The sequence below is a fragment of the Chiloscyllium plagiosum genome, chromosome 37, assembly GCF_004010195.1.
Source record: "Chiloscyllium plagiosum isolate BGI_BamShark_2017 chromosome 37, ASM401019v2, whole genome shotgun sequence".
NCBI classification, from domain to species: Eukaryota; Metazoa; Chordata; class Chondrichthyes; order Orectolobiformes; family Hemiscylliidae; genus Chiloscyllium; species Chiloscyllium plagiosum.
The window spans coordinates 20008411-20027159 of NC_057746.1; the positions used below are offsets into that span (position 1 = coordinate 20008411).

At 43.6% G+C, this 18749-nt stretch overlaps 1 protein-coding gene across 4 annotated transcripts in view; it reads left to right on the forward strand.

Annotated features, from left to right (window-relative positions):
• Positions 1 to 18749, forward strand: part of c37h6orf136 (chromosome 37 C6orf136 homolog) — a 25305-nt gene that overhangs the window by 4183 nt on the left and 2373 nt on the right. For all 4 annotated transcript variants that reach the window (XM_043678029.1, XM_043678032.1, XM_043678033.1 and 1 more), the window contains exons 3-6: positions 2557 to 3465; positions 5831 to 5919; positions 13378 to 13578; positions 16962 to 17031. In XM_043678029.1, the coding sequence (XP_043533964.1) occupies positions 2557 to 3465; positions 5831 to 5919; positions 13378 to 13578; positions 16962 to 17031 (1269 nt within the window). The remainder of the gene's footprint in view (positions 1 to 2556; positions 3466 to 5830; positions 5920 to 13377; positions 13579 to 16961; positions 17032 to 18749) is intronic.

An 18749-nucleotide genomic window follows, 5' to 3' on the forward strand; every position in this document is an offset into this window, starting at 1 on the left:
AATCTAAACTCCATCTGCCACTTCTCCGCCCATTGGCCCATCTGATCAAGGTCCTGTTGTAATCTGAGGTAACGCTCTTTGCTGTTCGCTACACCTCCAATTTTGTCATCTGCAAACTTACTAACTGTATCTCTTCTGCTCGCATCCAAATCTTTTATGTAAATGACAAAAAGTAGTGGACCCAGCACCAATCCTTGTGGCACTCCACTGGTCACAGGTCTCCAGTCAGAAAAATAACCCTCCACCACCACCCTCTGTCTTCTAGCTTTGAGCCAGTTCTGTATCCAAATGGCTGGTTCTCCCTGTATTCCGTGAGATCTAACCTTGCTAATCAGTCTCCCATGGGGAACCTTGTCGAACACCTTACTGAAGTACATATAGATCACATCTGCTCTGCCCTCATCAATCCTCTGTTATTTCCTCTTCTCTACGATTCTACCAGACTTGCTGAGTTTCTCCAACATTTTTCATTTTATTCTCTAGTTTATTAGTCCTGTGACATTATTATTACTGCACAACCTCCCCATAAGAATATAGGAGTAGGTCATGGAGCCGTTTGAGCCCAAGCCACTTTCAGTTGTGGCTGACTACCTCCACTCTGCTTTCCCACCATATCCCTTAATTCTCAATGTTCAAAATAATTTATTGATCTCTGTCTTGAACATAATCGATAACTGAACTTGCAGTGGAGAAGGGTGGAGAATTTCTCAGATGCTCAACCCTCTGGAGTGAAAAGGTTTCTTCTCATCTCAGTCCTCATTGTCAACCAGTGGTAGACTTTTCAGCCATGTGATGCAGGTTCACAGTCTCTACCATTGTTAAACTTCTGAAGAATTATGTGTTTCAGTAAGACCCCCACTACTTCTAAACTCCAGAGAGTACAAGCCAATAGAGATGTCTCACGAATTATTTTTGGATTTATTACTAGCTGGATAGAGGAGTTGCTTGGTTTTTTAAAAAAAAAACTGCTTGGTTGACATTGATAAGACAATGTTTTATTACCAGGAAGTCAAACATTCTCATGGGGCTAGGTTCATGTGAAGGTTAAATCAGACAAGAAATGGCAAGAAAAAATGACGAGTAAACCCGTGACACATTTTCCAACAATCAGACCCCTGTGTGATAATTTTTTTCAGTGCTAGCCAGCAAATTACTCAATTTTTTCAAAAATTTCATTTTTGGACTTGTCATGATTGAGTTAGATTCAAGACAATTTGCTGTTCCAGTAAGCAAATCCACAGGCTGCCTTACCTTTTCCTGACAACCTTGGGTCAGTCGCATCAAAATGTCTAACTGCGGTTGTGAATAGAGAAATGTAACTTAATGAAGTCTACGTTTTGAATATGTAACTGATTATAGTCACAAGCTGCTCATGTGAAAAGACTACAATGAGCATATGATCTTGGTAGCTGATCAGTGAGATATATAGAATTGTAGAATCCCTACAGTGTGGAAACAGACCATTCGGCCCAACAGGTCCACGCCGACCTTCCGAAGAGTATCCCACCCAAACCCATTTCCCAACCTTATTACTCTACATTTCCCCTGACTAATGCACCTAGCCTACATGTCCCTGAACACTATGGGCGATTTGAGCCTGGCCAACTCACCGAACCTACACATCTTTGAATTGTGGAGGAATCCCACACAGACACGGGGAGAATGTGTGGAGTTTGTACAGTCACCTGAGGCTTGCATCGAATTCGGGTCCCTGGCGCTGTGAGACAGCAGTTTTAGTCACTGTGCTACCCATCTATTACCAGTAACGATAAATAATACCAGATCTTCATCCCCCTCATCACCTTCACCCACCACCATTCGATTGATCTTAACCAGTTTTCTTAAAATGCTTAAACAGTTGCTTCTGATCCAGTTTCTAAACTTTCTGAAAGGAGTTTCATGTTGATATGTGAAACCTGTGAGAAAATGTGCAAGGTATGAGCAGGTAGGGAAGGTTAAGTTTTGTGAAACGAAAGGTTCAACTTGCATAACTCAGATCAGATAAGAACTTGCAGTAAACAAGGTGGTACTGGAGGCAAGGGTAGTGGGTTAACAAAGTGAAAAAGCATTCCTTATGTAAAGCCATTTAACAACATGAAAAAGGATTCAGTATGTAAAGTCAATTAACAAGGTGAAACACATTCATTATGTAAAGCCAGTTAACAAGATTAAGAACATTAATTGTGTAACAGCAAATGGCTTAGTCTTGACACTCGCTGATTGTAATGGTCACCCAATCAATATGTATGTTGCCTTATCTGGATGCTCCTCCCTGTAAATGACTGTATAATTCATTAAGAAACTGCTGTTCAAGAGAAGATGGAGAACTCGTGTCTCTGTGCACATGAGATGAGATTCTGGGGTCACAACCCACATTTTGTCAAGTCCTGTCTTGATCTCATCTGATTTCATCCTTCTGTACCTTGCTTTTTCTGCAGCACCAGGATGGGCATTGTGTGCACGGTGCTCTGTGTTGATATCAGGAGTCAGAAACTACTTGCACTTTTTTGTTATTGTGATGAAGCCTTATGTTTCTCTTTCTCTCTCACTCCTCAGAGACTCGAGGTGTGCCATGGTAGGCCTTCCCGGCGGATTAGCAGCGTGTCGTGGGCTACGCAGGCTGCTGTCCACGTTCAGTACCGGACTAAGAGACGGCCAGGCATCATAGGACATACGGCGGCTGCCCATAGACTTAACCTTGGGCCAAATCACTTTCCGGATTTGGAACGGGCCCAGGTACCTACGTATGGCCTTTTGCATGGTGCCTGCAGTGGAAGGTCACTCCCAAGTGACATACGCCTGCAATCCCTCATCTGTATCCTGGACGAGAAGGTCAGTATGCAGCTGGTCATGAGTGGCTGGGGAAAGAAGCAGACTGCCCTACTGGAGGTGCCCTGCTCCAGGTTGGTTCGTTTGCAGCAGCTGGTGGCCTCCAGGGTGGAAAGCGTGCCTGCTGGACTGGATGGGCGGCTTGGTGCTGAGCAAGCGAGTGCACTTCTCCTGGCCCAGCTGGAAGGCATCTTGGATTCAATCACAACTGTCGATGGTGGCAATGCAGATGACATTGTGGTGGAGCAGCATGTCTCCTCTAATTCTGACAGGGAGACAATGGTTAAAGATTTGCTTGAGGAGTGTGTCCCAGAAACACTGGCAGGGAAGCCTGAGGAAACCAGAGTGTCCCCTGCAAGTGTGCAGATTTCCCATACAGAAGAACCCTCCGAGACCATGCTGAGCCTTTGGGACATGCATGAGGGGCACCTGGATTCTTTCCAGGCACTGTTTGACAGTGAGCGCTGCCCGATGCCATACCACTTGGGTTTTGAGCACCCCACAATTCCTGTGCCACCACTTGGAGCATTGGCCACTTTCAGTGGCACCGGTAACCTTGCAAGTGCAAGCTTTCAGAAGAAGGAGCCCAGTATGGAGGAACATCTAGCTGTCCTTTATGAAAAGCTGAGAGTGGAGGTAAAAGAGCTACTTACTTTAATTTACTTTGATCTGAATATATGAAAGAGTTAAGCTAATTAGGTCAATTGGTAACTATGCCACCTGCCTTGCCTCCAAAGTGCCTTTATATAGTGCCTTTAATGTAGAATAAATATCCCTATTTCAATAGTGTTCTGTTAAAATTCAATCCCAAGGTGCGAGCGACAATGAGGCAAATTAACGAAGTAGGTTTTAAGGTTTGTCTGAAATGGGAGAGAAAATTTGGAGCAGTATAGGGAGTCATTTGGAAGCTCAAGGCCAAAGCAGCAGGGGGCATGCCCACTAATTGTTGAGCAATTCAAATTAGAATAAAGAATGTATACTGTATATCCCAGAAGATTTTGGCACTAAAGCTGATTAAAGATTGGGAGAGTACCAGCCACAGAGGAATTTACAACCTGGGATTAAAAAAAAAATTAAATCAAGGTGTTACTGGACCAGTAGTCTATTCCGTAAGTTTGGGGGTGATATGTGGTCTTGGTGAGAGTTAAGATACATGCATCAGAATGTTGGACCAGACTAGAAAGAGCAGGCAAGCCACGTCCCACCTATGTTCTGTGGTCTAGATATTGTGATTCCTGTGCACTTGTGAAGGATGATGCAGGAGAAAGGCAGTCACTTTTCTCCCCTCTGCATCTTGGATAATGGAATAAAAGCAGAAGCAGCTGTGAGATGTACGTAATCTTGGGCTACGCCAGAGGCATGACTATTTTCACAAGACACTGGAGGGTATCTGTAAATCCTGATTGAAAAGTAGTTTAGTGAGTGCAGAGGTAAAAGAGGTACCTTTAACCATCAGAAACAGCATGACAAGAATACTGCTTCAGTGACAGAAGATTCCCTACTTGTCCATTAGGTAGTTTTGCGGGTGGCAGTTGCTTACCTTGCTACTCATGGAATTTCATGAAAGTTGGTAAATGACATACAAGCCCACTCCCATAAATTGTGGTGTTGTGTGGACGGTATTAAATACCATCTGCGGTAGGTGTTTTTGTACCGAAATGAGACAAATCTGAAGTGTTAAACATAAAAGCTTGGAAACAGACTCAGCTCTTCCCTCGTACTTACTGAAGACGTAATTGATCTTGACAGCCTATATTTGAAATTTTCAACCCAAGAGAGCTGCGGCTGTTCATCCATTTAGTATATTTGAGAGAGAGAGAGAGAGAGATCAAATTTTGGCCCCAAAGGAAATATGGGATACTGCAGGATATTGAATAACAGTAGACCGTGATCTGTTCCTGCTTTCTGTTTCTGTTGCATTCAATCCTTTCTTTTTTCTCAATTCTGAACAAGTATTAGTTGCATAGAGTGGGAACCCTCGCTGATTTTATACAGTCACCACTTCTATATCAGGATGGTTGTGTTCTTGTGCTTTACAAACAGCCATTAGTGTTGGCGATGTAATCCCGCTACAGCCAAGACACATTTTTAAAGTTTATGCGTGAGAGACAGCATCCTTAATTCATCAACAGTGAATTCGTGTTGACTAAATGCGCCTACTCTGGTTTCAGACTGGTGTAGGAAAAATAATGATAACACCTCTGTGACTCCTTCAATTAGTTTAGCATGTATGAAGAAGATGTTTGAATTTCCAGTGACTGGCTGAGAGAGTCTCAAAGATTTCAAAGGTTAAAGCTTTTATTCTAACGCACAAGCGTAAAGCAATATTGTTGAAATACTATTCAGTAGACAGCTTACGCTGCATGCTAGAGAAAAGACTAACTCCAATCAAATTTAACTTTCAAACTATAAATATTCCCGCTTTCACAAAAATACTTTGCACTGATCCTTGGAGAAGGGGTAGTATAATGTTTCAATGGTTTGCACTCCCCCTTCCCCTCACTGCACCCTTTCTGCCAACTGTGTTGATTTGGTTGCCATTATTGAAGTCAGAGTTCACCATCTGCCATGGCAGGATTCAAACTCCTCTGAGAGCATGAGCCTGGCATTCTGAATTATTAGTCCAGGTCACCCCTGCCTCTGGGATGCCTATGCTTCACATTTCAGCGCAATTGCAATCTCTGACTTTACCAGTTGAGCACCTGAAGAAATATTGAATTTGTTGTATGTTCCCTTTCTAATTATTTTTCAAAGTCCATGGGCATGCACTTTCTGTCTGTATGGGTTTATTTCCTGTTTGTTATATTTAATAAGACATGGTCAATACAAGTTTAAAGAAAATATTAATATCACAGTCAGGGTGTGACATGCTGTAGCCACAATGTGCCACTGCTTCCTCAATTCTTAGTCCCAATTGTTGCTGAAAGCTTGCATATTAAAATGAAACTTATTACTGATAAGCCAGCATCGCCAGCTTATCAATACATTCTTATGTTTCCAGTTGCCGAATTTCTTCCTGAAGCCGCATGATTATGGGATGTACTCTCCAAATGTAGAATTCATCAGCCAGTTTCCAAGGATAAAGACGCGGTGTGTATCTGCTTGTTGAAAGATTTGTAATATGGGTGTTATCAAAAACTACTGATCCTGAATGTCCTATTGCCATTTAGCTGCTTGTGAAAGTACTTGTTAAATTTTTTTTGAAAGAGATGTGTTGCTCACTCCTAATTAGCTATTAGAAAGTAGCGTCAAACTGACTCTTGAAATGCTGCAGTGCTGTGGCTTATTTACACCTGAACTGTGTTTCTAATTCTTCATGGCTAGATTATGGAAACAAAAGAGGGGTTCCAGTCAGACTGAAATTTTTAATGATCCATGCCCAACTACTTCATTGCCGGGCCCCATAACCAATCTGAAACATTGGTTTCAGATGTACCAATTATATTGTTAGTGCATAGAGGCATTGTTCAACTAGGTATCTCAAGCACTTATAACATACCTACTTTGTGGGAGCAATTTTATTTCAAAAGTACTTAATTAGCTATAGAATGCTTTCAGACTGCTTATGGTTGTGAAAAGTGCTATATAAATAATGCCTTTTTATTGTTTAACCCTAGCCCATCATGCCAAGTTACCAACAATTCCTTCCTGTCCTAGCCCTGATCTGGTTTCTTGTTTCTCTCCACTGAGATCCACCTCTTGCTCTCTTGATCTATTGCCATGAAATTACAATTATTGAGCTTTCTTTCTGGCTCCCATGTGAGCTGACAACGACAATTTTTTTTTCTTGTTCATTTTCACAAGCATGCTGATAGCATCCAGCTCTTGACTCTTCACTGTTAACTTGTCAAACTGGTTATCCAGTATTCAATGCAAGATGAGTGGAAATTCCCTCCGATTAAAATATTGGGAAGTCTGAGCTATTGTTTAAAATCCCTGTGCTCGTTGCACTCCCTCACACAAATTCCATTTCTCTTCCTGATAGCTGTCTGAGACTGAACCTGACTGCTCACAACTTTGATATTATATCTGACCCATAGGCTTTCATGCACACACCCGGTCAGTAAATATGTCTATTTCCAAGTCCAGCTTGTTTTATTTATCTCCTGTTGAAGCCCTCACTTATGCTTTTGTTATCTCCAAGCGGTGCACACTCAGTTGACCCCTCACGTTCTATTCTTGGTAAATGAGCCCATCGAAACCCCTGCTTGTGCCTTAACTCCAAATGCCATTTACCTATTGTCTCTGCGCTTAGTCATAAAATCTACAGCCTGGAAACAGGCTCCTTGGCCGAACTTGCCCCATGCTGCCAAGTTTTCACAACTTGAACTAGTTCCATTTGCCTGCTTTTGGTCCATATCCCTCCATGACTATCCCATCCATGTATCTGCTTAAGCGTTTCTTAAACAATAACATTGTATTCAATTCCACTGCTATTTCTCGCCGTCCATTCCAGACACTCACCATCTTTTGTGTAAAAAAATATTGCCTCTCTGGACCTTTTTGTATCTCTCCCCTCTCACCTTAAACCTATGCACTCTAGTTTTTAACTCCCTTTCTGTGGGGGGAAAAGCTGCCACCTATCTATGTTATCTATACCTGGCGTGTTTTTATAGACCTCGAAGGTCACCCTTCAGTCTCCTACTCTCCAGGGAAAAAGAGTCCCAGTCTATCTGACCTCTCCCTGTAACTCAAACCTTCCACCAAGAGGCATCCTAGTAAATCTTCTGTCTTTCTAGTTAAATAAGATCCTTTCTGTAGTAGGGAGGTCAGAACTGCACAGTGTACTCTAAGTGTGGCCTCACTGACATTTTGTACAGCTGCACGAAGACTTCCTAACTCCTATACTCCGTGCTCTGACTGATAAAAGCAAGCAAGCTGAAAGCTTTCTTCACTACCCTGTCTAACTGTGACTGTATTTTCAACCTGCATCCCTAGACCTCTTTGTTATGTAACACTCCCCAGGACCCTACCACTGACTGTGTAAATCCTACAAAATATAACACCTTGCATTTATCTAAATTAAACTCCATCTGTCATTCCTCAACCTACTGGCTCAGTAGATCAAGATCTTTGCATTCCCAGATAAAAGGTCAGCACAACATTCAGGGCCGAAGGGGCTGTACTGTGCCGTTCTGTTCTGTAACTTTATTCACTGTCCACTATACGACCAATCTTGGTGTGACCTGCAAACTTACTAACCATACCTCCCTAAATTCTCATCTAAATCATCTATATAAATTACAAAGAACTGAATCCAGCACCGATCCCTGTGGTACCACATTGGCCACAGATCTCCAGTCTGCGAAACAGCCTCCTACCACCACCGTCTCCTATTGTCAAGCCAATTTTGTACCCAGTTGGCTAGCTGTCCCTGGATCCTGAGAGTTTTGACCTTACTCAATAACCTAGCATGCAGTACCTGATCAAAAGCCTCGCTAAAGTCCATGTGAACAATGTCTACTGCACTGTCTTCATCAACTTTCTTGGTCACCCCTTCAAAGAACTTAATCAAATTATTGAGACAGGATTTCCCAAGCACAAAGCCATGCTGACTATTCTAAATTAGTCCTTGCCTCTCCAAATGCCTGCAGATCCTGTCCCTCAATCCCCTCTAACAATGTACCAACCTACATTAGGCTCACCAGTTTGGGTATTTTGCTGCAGTCTTGCTTAAATAATGGTACAACATTAGCCACACTCCAATTTTTGGCACTTCACCCATTCAAAGTTTGTGAGAAGATTTGTAGCTCGGGTGCTCGTTGTTGTGGTTCTGTTCGCCGGGCTGGGAATTTGTGTTGCAGACGTTTCGTCCCCTGTCTAGGTGATATCCTCAGTGTTTGGGAGCCTGCTGTGAAGCGCTTCCGTGATCTTTCCTCCGGCATTTGTAGTGGTTTGAATCTGCCGCTTCCGGTTGTCAGTTCCAGCTGTCCGTTGCAGTGGTTGGTATATTGGATCCAGATCGATGTGCTTATTGATTGAATCTGTGGATGAGTGCCATGCCTCTAGGAATTCCCTGGCTGTTCTGTTTGGCTTGTCCTATAATAGTAGTGTTGTCCCAGTCGAATTCATGTTGCTTGTCATCTGTGTGTGTGGCTACTAAGGTTAGCTACTTAGTAGCCACACACACAGATGAGAAGCAACATGAATTCGACTGGGACAACACTACTATTATAGGAAAGCCAAACCGAGAGCAGCCAGGGAATTCCTAGAGGCATGGCACTCATCCACAGATTCAATCAATAAGCACATCGATCTGGACCCAATACACCGACCACTGCAATGGACAGCAGGAACTGACAACCGGAAGCAGCAGATTCAAACCACTACAAATGCCGGAGGAAAGATCGCGGAAGCGCTTCACAGGAGGCTCCCAAGCACTGAGGATATCACCTAGATAGGGGACGAAACGTCTGCAACACAAATTCCCAGCTCGGCGAACAGAACCACAACAACTTCACCCATGGCTGTTGATGATACAAAAATTTCTGCTCGGGGCCCTGCAATTTCCTCCCTAGCCTCCCACAAAATCCTGGGATAGAAACCATCAGGTCACAGGTATTTATCTTCCTTTGTGTTTTAAGACTTCCAGCGTTGCCTTCAGACATTGCTATTTATTTCCCCGAGTTCCCCCTCATCTGTACTTTTCCCGGCGATAAATACCAGTGAGAAATATTCATTTCGGGATCTTACCCAGCTCTTGTGGCTCAGCATGTAGATGACCCATGTTGATCTTTTGAGGCTCTAATTCTCTTCCGAGTTACTGTTTTGCCCTCCTTGTACTTCTGGAATTTCTTTAGATTCTCCTTTTAATCTTATGTGCCAAAACCATCTCATGGCCCCTTTTAGCCAGCCTGATTTCTCTCTTAAGTGTGCCCCAAAACTCTCTATATTCCTCAAGGAATTGACTTGATCCCAGTTGTCTATACATGTTATATGCTTTCTTTTTCGAGACCAGTATCTCAATAACTAGTCATCCAGGGTTTCCCACTCCTGCCAGTCTGACCCTTCACTCTAACAGGAGCATGCTGCCCATGAACTCTCATTAACTCACCTTTGAAAGGCTCTCACTTATCAGATGTCCTTATGTCTGCAAACTGCCTCCCCAATCAACTTTTGAAAAATCAGTCTAAAAGACCATCAAATTTACTTTGCCCCAGTTTCGAACTTTAACTTGTGGAACAGACCTATCCTTTTCCATAGCTATTTTAAATTAACGGAATTATGGTCACTGGTTCCAAATTGCTCCCTCACTAACACTTCTGTCATTTGCCCTGCCTTATTCCCAACTAGAAGTCCAGTTTTGCCCTTATTTGGTAGGGCAATCTACAAGCTGCATGAGAAATTCTTCCTGAACACTTAAATTTCTCTCCATCCAAGTCCTTAGCACAATGATAGTTTCTGTCGATGTTAGGAAAGTTAAATTTTCCTAGTATTACAACCGTATTCTTACAGTTACCTGCAATCTCCTTACATATTTAGTCATTTGTACAATGCTATCAAAGTAATTTTTTTTAATTTCTCAGTTCTACCCATGTGGACTCAGTGAATGAGTCCTCAAGAATGTTTTCTCTCACTACTGGTGTACTGTTTTCCCTAATCAAAAACTCAATTTCCCCCTCCTCCCTCGCCTCCCCTTCCTAACCTATGCTGACTTCTTAGTTAACAAACACTGCTTTTTGTTTTTCAAATTTTTATCCTTATTTTCAAATTTCTCCAAGACACAAGCTTTGTCTCTTTCTACAATCTGTAGAATCTTCTGAGTTCCTTATGTTTCTCTAATCCTGATCTGCTGAATGTCAACAATCCTTAATCTCTTCTATTATTGGGAAATGTGCCTTTAGCTATCTACGGCCTAAGCTCTGGAATCACACCACTCCATATTCCTTTCCTCCTTTGAGACATTTCTTAAATCCTATCTATTTCACCATGCCTTTAGTCATCTGACCTAATCCTTATGTGGCTTGATGTCTATTTTATACTGCTTCTGTGAACATTTTATACATTAAAGGTATAAATGCACGTGGTTGAGTCAGAAGATTCTTGAGACTTGAGCACAAGAGTCGATGCTGACATTCTGATGTGACATGAAGTTGGAGCTTTATTTTCTCAGTTGGATGTATAAGTCTATTTGTCTCAAGGCTGTAGCTACGGTCACTGCGGTTAGTACCATATGTACTTAGCTGCGGTTCTTGTATTTTTCACATAGCAAGGGTGAAATCATTGATCTATTGTTGCATGTTCAGTCATCTAGGTGTGCACCTGAGAAATCTGGGCTCCCCTCCATTGGGTAATTGCAGCTTATGACTCTCCATCCAGTGCTAGTCAAATGTAGCTGCAGGCATGGTTTAATATTTGAATCTGTTCATATGAAAGGAAATTGTACTAATGTTGTCCTATGAAGGTCCCAAAGGAGGCGTTGTAGCTCTAATATAGGACCAGATTATGTCTCTTATATTAGAATTCCCAGCAGTGTCCTTGTAGCTCCCTGCTCAACTGTAGAAACCTTTTTTGAGGCTTCACAATGTTCTAAGTTTCAATGGACTGACGTGGAATCCTTTGAACCCTCTGAAGAGGAACCCACCCAGACCCATTTCCCTCTGACTAATGTACCTAACACTGGACAATTTAGCATGGCCAATTCACCTGACCTGCGCACCTTTGGATTGTGGGAGGAAACCAGAGCACCTGGAGGAAACCTATGCAGACACTGGGAGAATGTGCAAACTCCACACAGTCAGTCGCCCAAGGCAGGCATTGTACCTAGGTCCCTGGCGCTGAGAGGCAGCGGTGCTAACCACTGAGCCACCATGCTGCCCTGAAGATGTTCCACTAATGATAGCAGTTCAAGAAGGGGACAGTGGTTTAAGTAAGCTCACTGCTTTATGTTGCAACTTGCTGGGTGAGGTACCGTTGCATGACCTGGTTTGTGGCAAGATATTTTCCTATCTGGTCATCAGTTTGTCCCCTATTGTGAGAGACCTTTTAAAATGACCTGAGAAGTGACATGGGAAGCAAAACAACATGATGGAACTCTGTCTTTTGATTGCTTGCTACCTTCATTTTTATTCCCTTCAGAACGAGTAGACCGCAACAAATCTAATTTATATTTCCCAAAGGAAAAGACTAAATAAATCTAATTTGTCTATTGTGGTCTTGTGGTATATTGAACCAATCCCAGTTCTTCAAAGATCTGCCATCAGAATATTAAAAATGATTTTAGCTGGCTTTCTTTTCACTGCTTTATCTGAGGTTGCATGGCTTGTATGAATTCTTCTTTGTATTTTAGATGTCACAAAGCTTCTCTGCATAATTACCATTAGCTTTTCTTTTATTCTACCTAAAAAGTAGCATCGCTGTCTGGGCTGTAGGGATTTGATTTTGACCTTACCCCTTCCCTTTGGAAGAAGGATGTTTGTGGTTGCCACCCTCCTTTACTGGTGTAGAACCCAGTGTCAGAATAAGGGATTGGTCATTTATAACAGAGATAAGTGTTTTTGAGTTTTCATCTTTTGGCATTCTTCTGGTAAAGATGATGGTGGAGTCGGATGTTCTAACCAGAGCTCCTCCACTCCTGTTTCCTGTTTTGGTCTCTCAATGGGTCTCGGTCTGGGCTTGTAGCGGCTCCTGACCTGGTGTCTCAGCAGCGCGGTGGCTCCCAGCCTGGTTTTGTTATGTCATGGCAGTGTCTTGGTTTGGCACGCATGTTCCCAAGGCACCAGGGGAGATGAGGGGAGCGGCAGTTTCAGTAGCGACAAGATCTGGCAGCAGCAAAGACTGTTGAACTTTTAACTTATTCCTTTGTTTTCCTAAACTATTATTTTTTTTAACTGTTTTATGAAGTAATAGTTAGCTTTTTAACGCTTGTTTCTCTTATTACTTTACATCGAAGCTTTTTGTGTACCGAGGTAACTTGGTACTGAGATGGCCTCATGTGGTGGTATTGTAGAGTTTTCATTGTGTTCCTGGGTGGCACAGTGACTAACACTGCTGCCTCACAGCGCCAGAGACCCGGGTTCAATTCCCTCCTCGGGCAACTGTCTGTGTGGTGTTTGCACGTTCTCCCCGTGTCTGCGTGGATTTCCTCCAGGTGCTTCGGTTTCCTCCCACAGTCCAAAGATGTGCAGGTTAGGTGGATCGGCCGTTCTAAATTGCCCGTAGTGTTAGGTGAAGAGGTAAATGTAGGGGAATGGGTCTGGGTGGGTTACTCTTCGGAGAGTCGGTGTGGACTTGTTGGGCCAAGGGCCTGTTTCCACACTAGGTAATCTCATCTAATCTTCTGTACCTGAATACACATGACGACAAAACCCACAATCTTAACAAAAAACTCTATCCCAGAGGCATGTGTGTAGTCTATTGTTTGCTATTTTTAAGCTTGGTGTAGATCCTTGAGGGGATCAAGAGTTATGGGAAGCAGGTGAGACAGTAGAATTGAAGGAGAAGGTTATAGTGTTTGAATAATTGAGCAAGCTTGAGAGACTGAATAACCTACTTCTCTAAGTTTAAACTTTCCTAGTGTTTACTGTGCTTTGTTTGTTTATCTCCAAGGGGTCGTACCACCTATCAGATAGTTGTGACATTGCTTCGGTTTATCGTTTGGAATTACTGTGCAGATGTTCACTTGGACATTATGAAAATGACGCAGCATCCTGAGAACTGCACCATTCAAGTCCGCTGGAGAATTACAGGACTCCCGCTCCATGTTTTGATACTGAAATTTTACAAGAAGGACAAGACTGAACTCTATCGGTGAGATAATGGGCTGCAGCTGCCTAGTATTCACTGGGGGAATTGGTTGCTGCACATCCTTTGGCTCCAGCATTTGAAAGAATTTTAGATCTGTGAAGAGAATTTTGAACAAACGAACAACAGAAATTGTTGGAGAAACCCAGCAGGTCTGTCAGCATCTCAAGAAAAAAAAAGGGTCACTGCACTCAAAACATTGTTTAATATCCACAGATGCTGCTGGACCTGCTAAGTTTCTTCAACACATTGTTTTTGTTTCAAAACTCCAGCATCTGAAGTTCTTTTGTTTTATACTAGAGCATTTGGTCATGGTTTGAGATGATTCTAAGGTTTTTGTGTAGAGTCAGGGCAAATTGTGGACTAACTGGCAATGATCTGCTGGTGGACTTGAATCTTGAGAATTTTAGTATAGCATCTATAACCACTTGTGCTAATGTATCCCCACCATCCTGCATTTCCATTCAGTATTGGTGTTCAAACTTATAAATTTTATCCAATCCCCAGTCTAACAAAGGATGGGTCTGGCCATATTGGACTGTGCTGTGCCACCCCTCTATTATGGAGAGGTTCATTTAGTAAAACACCCTGACTGTGTCCATCAGGCAATGGTCAGTGTACAATATTCTCAAGGCCTTGTGGGTAAAGGAGATAAAAACTATTGAAGTGATACGATACAAAAGGGACCATTCAGCCCATCTTGTCCATCCAGCCCAAAGCCCCCAGGTGCCCTTCTAATTCAGGGTGCAAATCCCAGAGCCCACTACCCTCTGCGTAAAAAGTATTTCCTTGTGTTTCCTTTAATCCTTCTGCCACTTGGCTTGAATCTGACTCCTGATTTTGAACTCTCGGTCAAGGGAATTCCTCCTGTCTACTTTATCTTTATCTTTACCCCTCAGCCTTTTCTATTCCATGGGGAAAAAACCCTAACTCCTTTATCTGTTCTCGTAGCTACAATTCTCCAGCCCTGACAACATTCTAGTACATCTGCTCTGCCCCATTCCCAGATCAATTAAGTCCTTCCTGTAATGTGGTGACCAGATCTGCAACAAATACTCTAAGATTAGATTAGATTACTTACAGCGTGGAAACAGGCCCTTCGGCCCAACAAGTCCACACCGACCCTCCGAAGAGCAACCCACCCAGACCCATTTCCCTACATTTGCCCCTTCACCTAACACTCGAGTCAATTTGGTATGACCAGTTCACCTAACATGCACATTTTTGGACTGTGGGAGGAAACTGGAGCACCTGGAGGAAACTCACGCAGACACTGGGAGAAATGTGCAAACTCCGCATACACAGTTGCCCAAGGCGGGAATTGAACCCGGGTCTCTGGCGCTGTGAGGCAGCAGTGCTAACCACTGTGCCACCATGCCATTGTGGTCTCACCAGTGTCTGACACAGTTTCATCCCTACTTTTGTATTCTATATCTCTGTGAATGAAAGTATGCGTTCTTTACATCCTTATCTACCTAAACTGCTAGCTTTAGAGATAAACTTGCAAATCAAGATCTCCCACTTCATTAACGCGCCTCAGGATATTCCCTTTTTTATTCTGTTTCCTTCTTGGCCTGTTTGGCTTCCCGAAATGTATCACCTCACACTTATCAGAGTTGAACTCCATCTATCAGTTTCCTGCCCACTGTTGCAACTCATCTGTCATTTTGGTGCTTATTTGTTGTCTGCAAATTTCCCAATTGTACCCTCCACGTTCAATCGTTAATGTATAAAACAAGCAGTAGGAGTCCCAGCACTGAGCCCTGTGGAACACCACTCAAAACTGCTTTCTATTCGCAAGGGTAGCCTTTGATCATTATCTTTTGTTTCCTGTAACTTAATTTGAATTATTACTGAACCAACTTTGAAACCAATTTGACATATTGCCCTATATACTATGGGCTTTTACTTTTTTGACCAGTGTCATGTGGGACCTTGTCAAATGCCTTACCACAATTCATGTGGATCACATCCACTTCGCCACCCTCAATGATCCTCCTTATCACTTCCTCGAAGAATTCAATCAAATTTGTATGGCATGACGTTACCTTACCAACCCCATGCTGATGATACCTGAGTTGTCCATGCCTTTCTAAGTGACAGTTTATCCAATCTCTCAGGATTGGTTCTAACAATTTGACCGTGGTACATCTTGTCAGGTGATTGACTTTAGCAGTCTGCTCAGGGCATTTAGCAGTATGCCTCAGCGACATGCCTTACAAATGAGCAGCAACTGGCTGGTGGGAAGAGCTCTTTCTTATATTGAGTTTCATTCATGGAATCATAGAATCCCTACAGTGTGGAAGCAGGCCATTTAGCCATTGAGTCCATGCCAATCCGCCAAAGAGCATCCCACCCAGACTCACCCTGTTATCTTCTCTACATAACCCTGCATTTCCTGTGAATAGTCCACCTAACCTGTACATCCCTGGGCAATTTACCTAACCTGCATGTCTTTAGACTGTGGGAAGAAACCCATGCGGACAAAGGGAGAATATACAGACTCCACACAATCACCTCAGGCTGGAATTAAACCCAGGTCCCTGGCACTGAGGTAGCAGTGCGAACCAATGAGCCACTGTGCTGCCCACTCTTTCAGCACACCATGAGATAGCTGTGGTGGGGGAGGTATTGTTTTTTCTTTGTATGGAATATACCTTTACAAAGAAGGTCTGAAGAGGCATGCAATTGTCAAGGTTAATCCCAAGCAGTTATGTATCACAGGTTCCTGCTGGATGGGCTCTTCCCATTGACTCAGAGTCAAATGTCAACTGCACCTGTATGTGAAAATGGTCAAAATGATGAAAAGCACTCTTTGAAGTTTGGTGGACTGCCAGTGCAAAAGGTTGTCCTCCACCTGCATTTCCAAGGTCCAGAACTATTGAGGGGCATACGAACACTGAGTAGCCATGTAGCGGCAAGTGTCAAAGTCTTTTCAACTGTAGATGTAGCAAATGTAGAGCACCTTTGTGTGCCTCTCAGAATGTATCTTGTAAAACAAGTATTAGTTCAGCATGATGTGTAGAGAAATTGTTTGCATCTTTTGTACTTCCTGTAACTTAACTTGGATTGTTTTCACTCTTGGGCAGCGTACCTGACACAGAATATCTAGTAAATATCTAATCCACTGAATCATAGAGTGGGACAAATTGAATTTTATGGCAAACTGTGTAAAATTCAAGTTAAAGTATTTTTACAAATTTTATCAATGTAATTTTGCCAAAACAGTTGCACACAACAATGTCGCATTGAAAGGATAAAGATATTTTAACAATCAGTGTAATTGGTGATTCCTATCAGTGTATGACTGCTGTTGAAGCTACGCAGCATCTTCCGTGTCTTGCTTGGAAATTAATGTGTGTTGCTTTTCTTTCCTTCCTCACCCTCAGAACCTATGATGCATATTCCACGTTCTATCTGGGACCTGATGGACTTATTCATCGGCACAAGGTCGACAAGGTCAGTTTCTGAGAATTTAGTTGCATTACTAGAAGTGAGCCATTCTTCCAGAGGAATCCTAGAGTTGGAATTTCTTTGTGCACAAGCAAAAGAAAGTGGTGCTGAGCATGTGCAGTTGGCCTGATCATAAGGACTGTTGGTGTCAACAAACAAGAGGTTTTTAATCAAAGGAATGAATTGGTGATTACATCCAGTTCTCCACCTTTGTACGTTATAGGAGGGATGTGATAGCACTGACGAGGGTGCCGAGGAGATTTTCCAGAATGTCGCCTAGGCTGGAGAGTTTCAGTTACAAAGAAAGATTGGGCAGACTGGGGTTGTTTACCTTGGAGCAGAGAGGGTGGAAGTGATAGAAACACACAAAATTGAGGGGCATAATGAGAATAGACCGGAAGAAACCTTCCCCTCGATGGAAGGATTAATGACCGGGGGCATAGATTTAAGGTAAGGGGTAGGAGGTTTAGTGGAGATATGAAAAAATATTTTTTCACCCAAAGGGTGGTGGGAATCTGGAACTCTGTCAGTAGATAGTTCTTTGGTGAAAAATGTGTTGCTGGAAAAGCGCAGCAGGTCAGGCAGCATCCAAGGAGCAGGAGAATCGACGTTTCGGGCATAAGCCCTTCTTCAGGAATGAGGAAGGTGTGCCAAGCAGGCTAAGATAAAAGGTAGGGAGGAAGGACTTGGGGGAGGGGCATTGGGAATGCGATAGGTGGAAGGAGGTTAAGGTGAGGTTGCCATGGTCTGGTGATGGAGGAAGCCAAGGACCTGCATGTCCTTGGCGGAGTGGGAGGGGGAGTTGAAATGTTGAGCCAGGGGGTGGTCGGGCTGGTTGGTGCGATGTCCCAGAGGTGTTCTCTGAAACGTTCCGCAAGTAGGCGGTCTGTCTCCCCAATGTAGAGGAGATCATATCGGGTGCAGCGGATGTAGTAAATGACGTGTGTGGAGGTGCAGGTGAATTTGTGACGGATATGGAAGGATTCCTTGGGTCCTTGGTGGGAAGTGAGGGAGGAGGTGTGGGCGCAAGTTTAGAATTTCTTGCGGTTGCAGGGGAAGGTGCCGGGAGTGCAGGTTGGGTTGGTGGGGGGTGTGGACCTGACGAGGGAGTCACGGGGGGAGTGGTCTTTCTGGACCGCTGATAGATTTCCCTTCCCTCCCCTATCCTTGGTGGTTGGGTCTGTTTGGAGGTGGCAGAAATGACTAAGGATGATACAATGTATCTGGAGGTTGGTGGGCTGGTAAGTGAGGACCAGTGGGGTTCTGTCCTGGTGGCGATTGGAGGGGTGGGGTTTAAGGGTGGAGGAACGGGAAGTGGAGGAGATGCGGTGGAGAGCGTCGTCAACCACGTCTGAGGGGAAATTGCAGTCTTTGAAGAAGGAGGCCATCTGGGTTGTACAGTATTGGAACTGGTCCTCCTGGGAGCAGATGCGGCGGAGGCGAAGGAATTGGTAATATGGGATGGCGTTTTTACAGGGTGGGAGGGGGTGTAATCTAGGTAGCTGTGGGAGTCGGTTGGTTTATAGTAAATGTCCGTGTTGAGTCGGTCGCCCGAGATAGAAATGGAGAGGTCGAGGAAGGGGAGGGAGGAGTCTGAGACGGTCTAGGTAAATTTGAGGTCGGGGTGGATGGTGTTAGTAAAGTGGATGAACTGTTCAACCTCCTCGTGGGAGCACGAGACAGTGCCGATACAGTCATCGATGTAGCGGAGGAAAAGGTGGGGG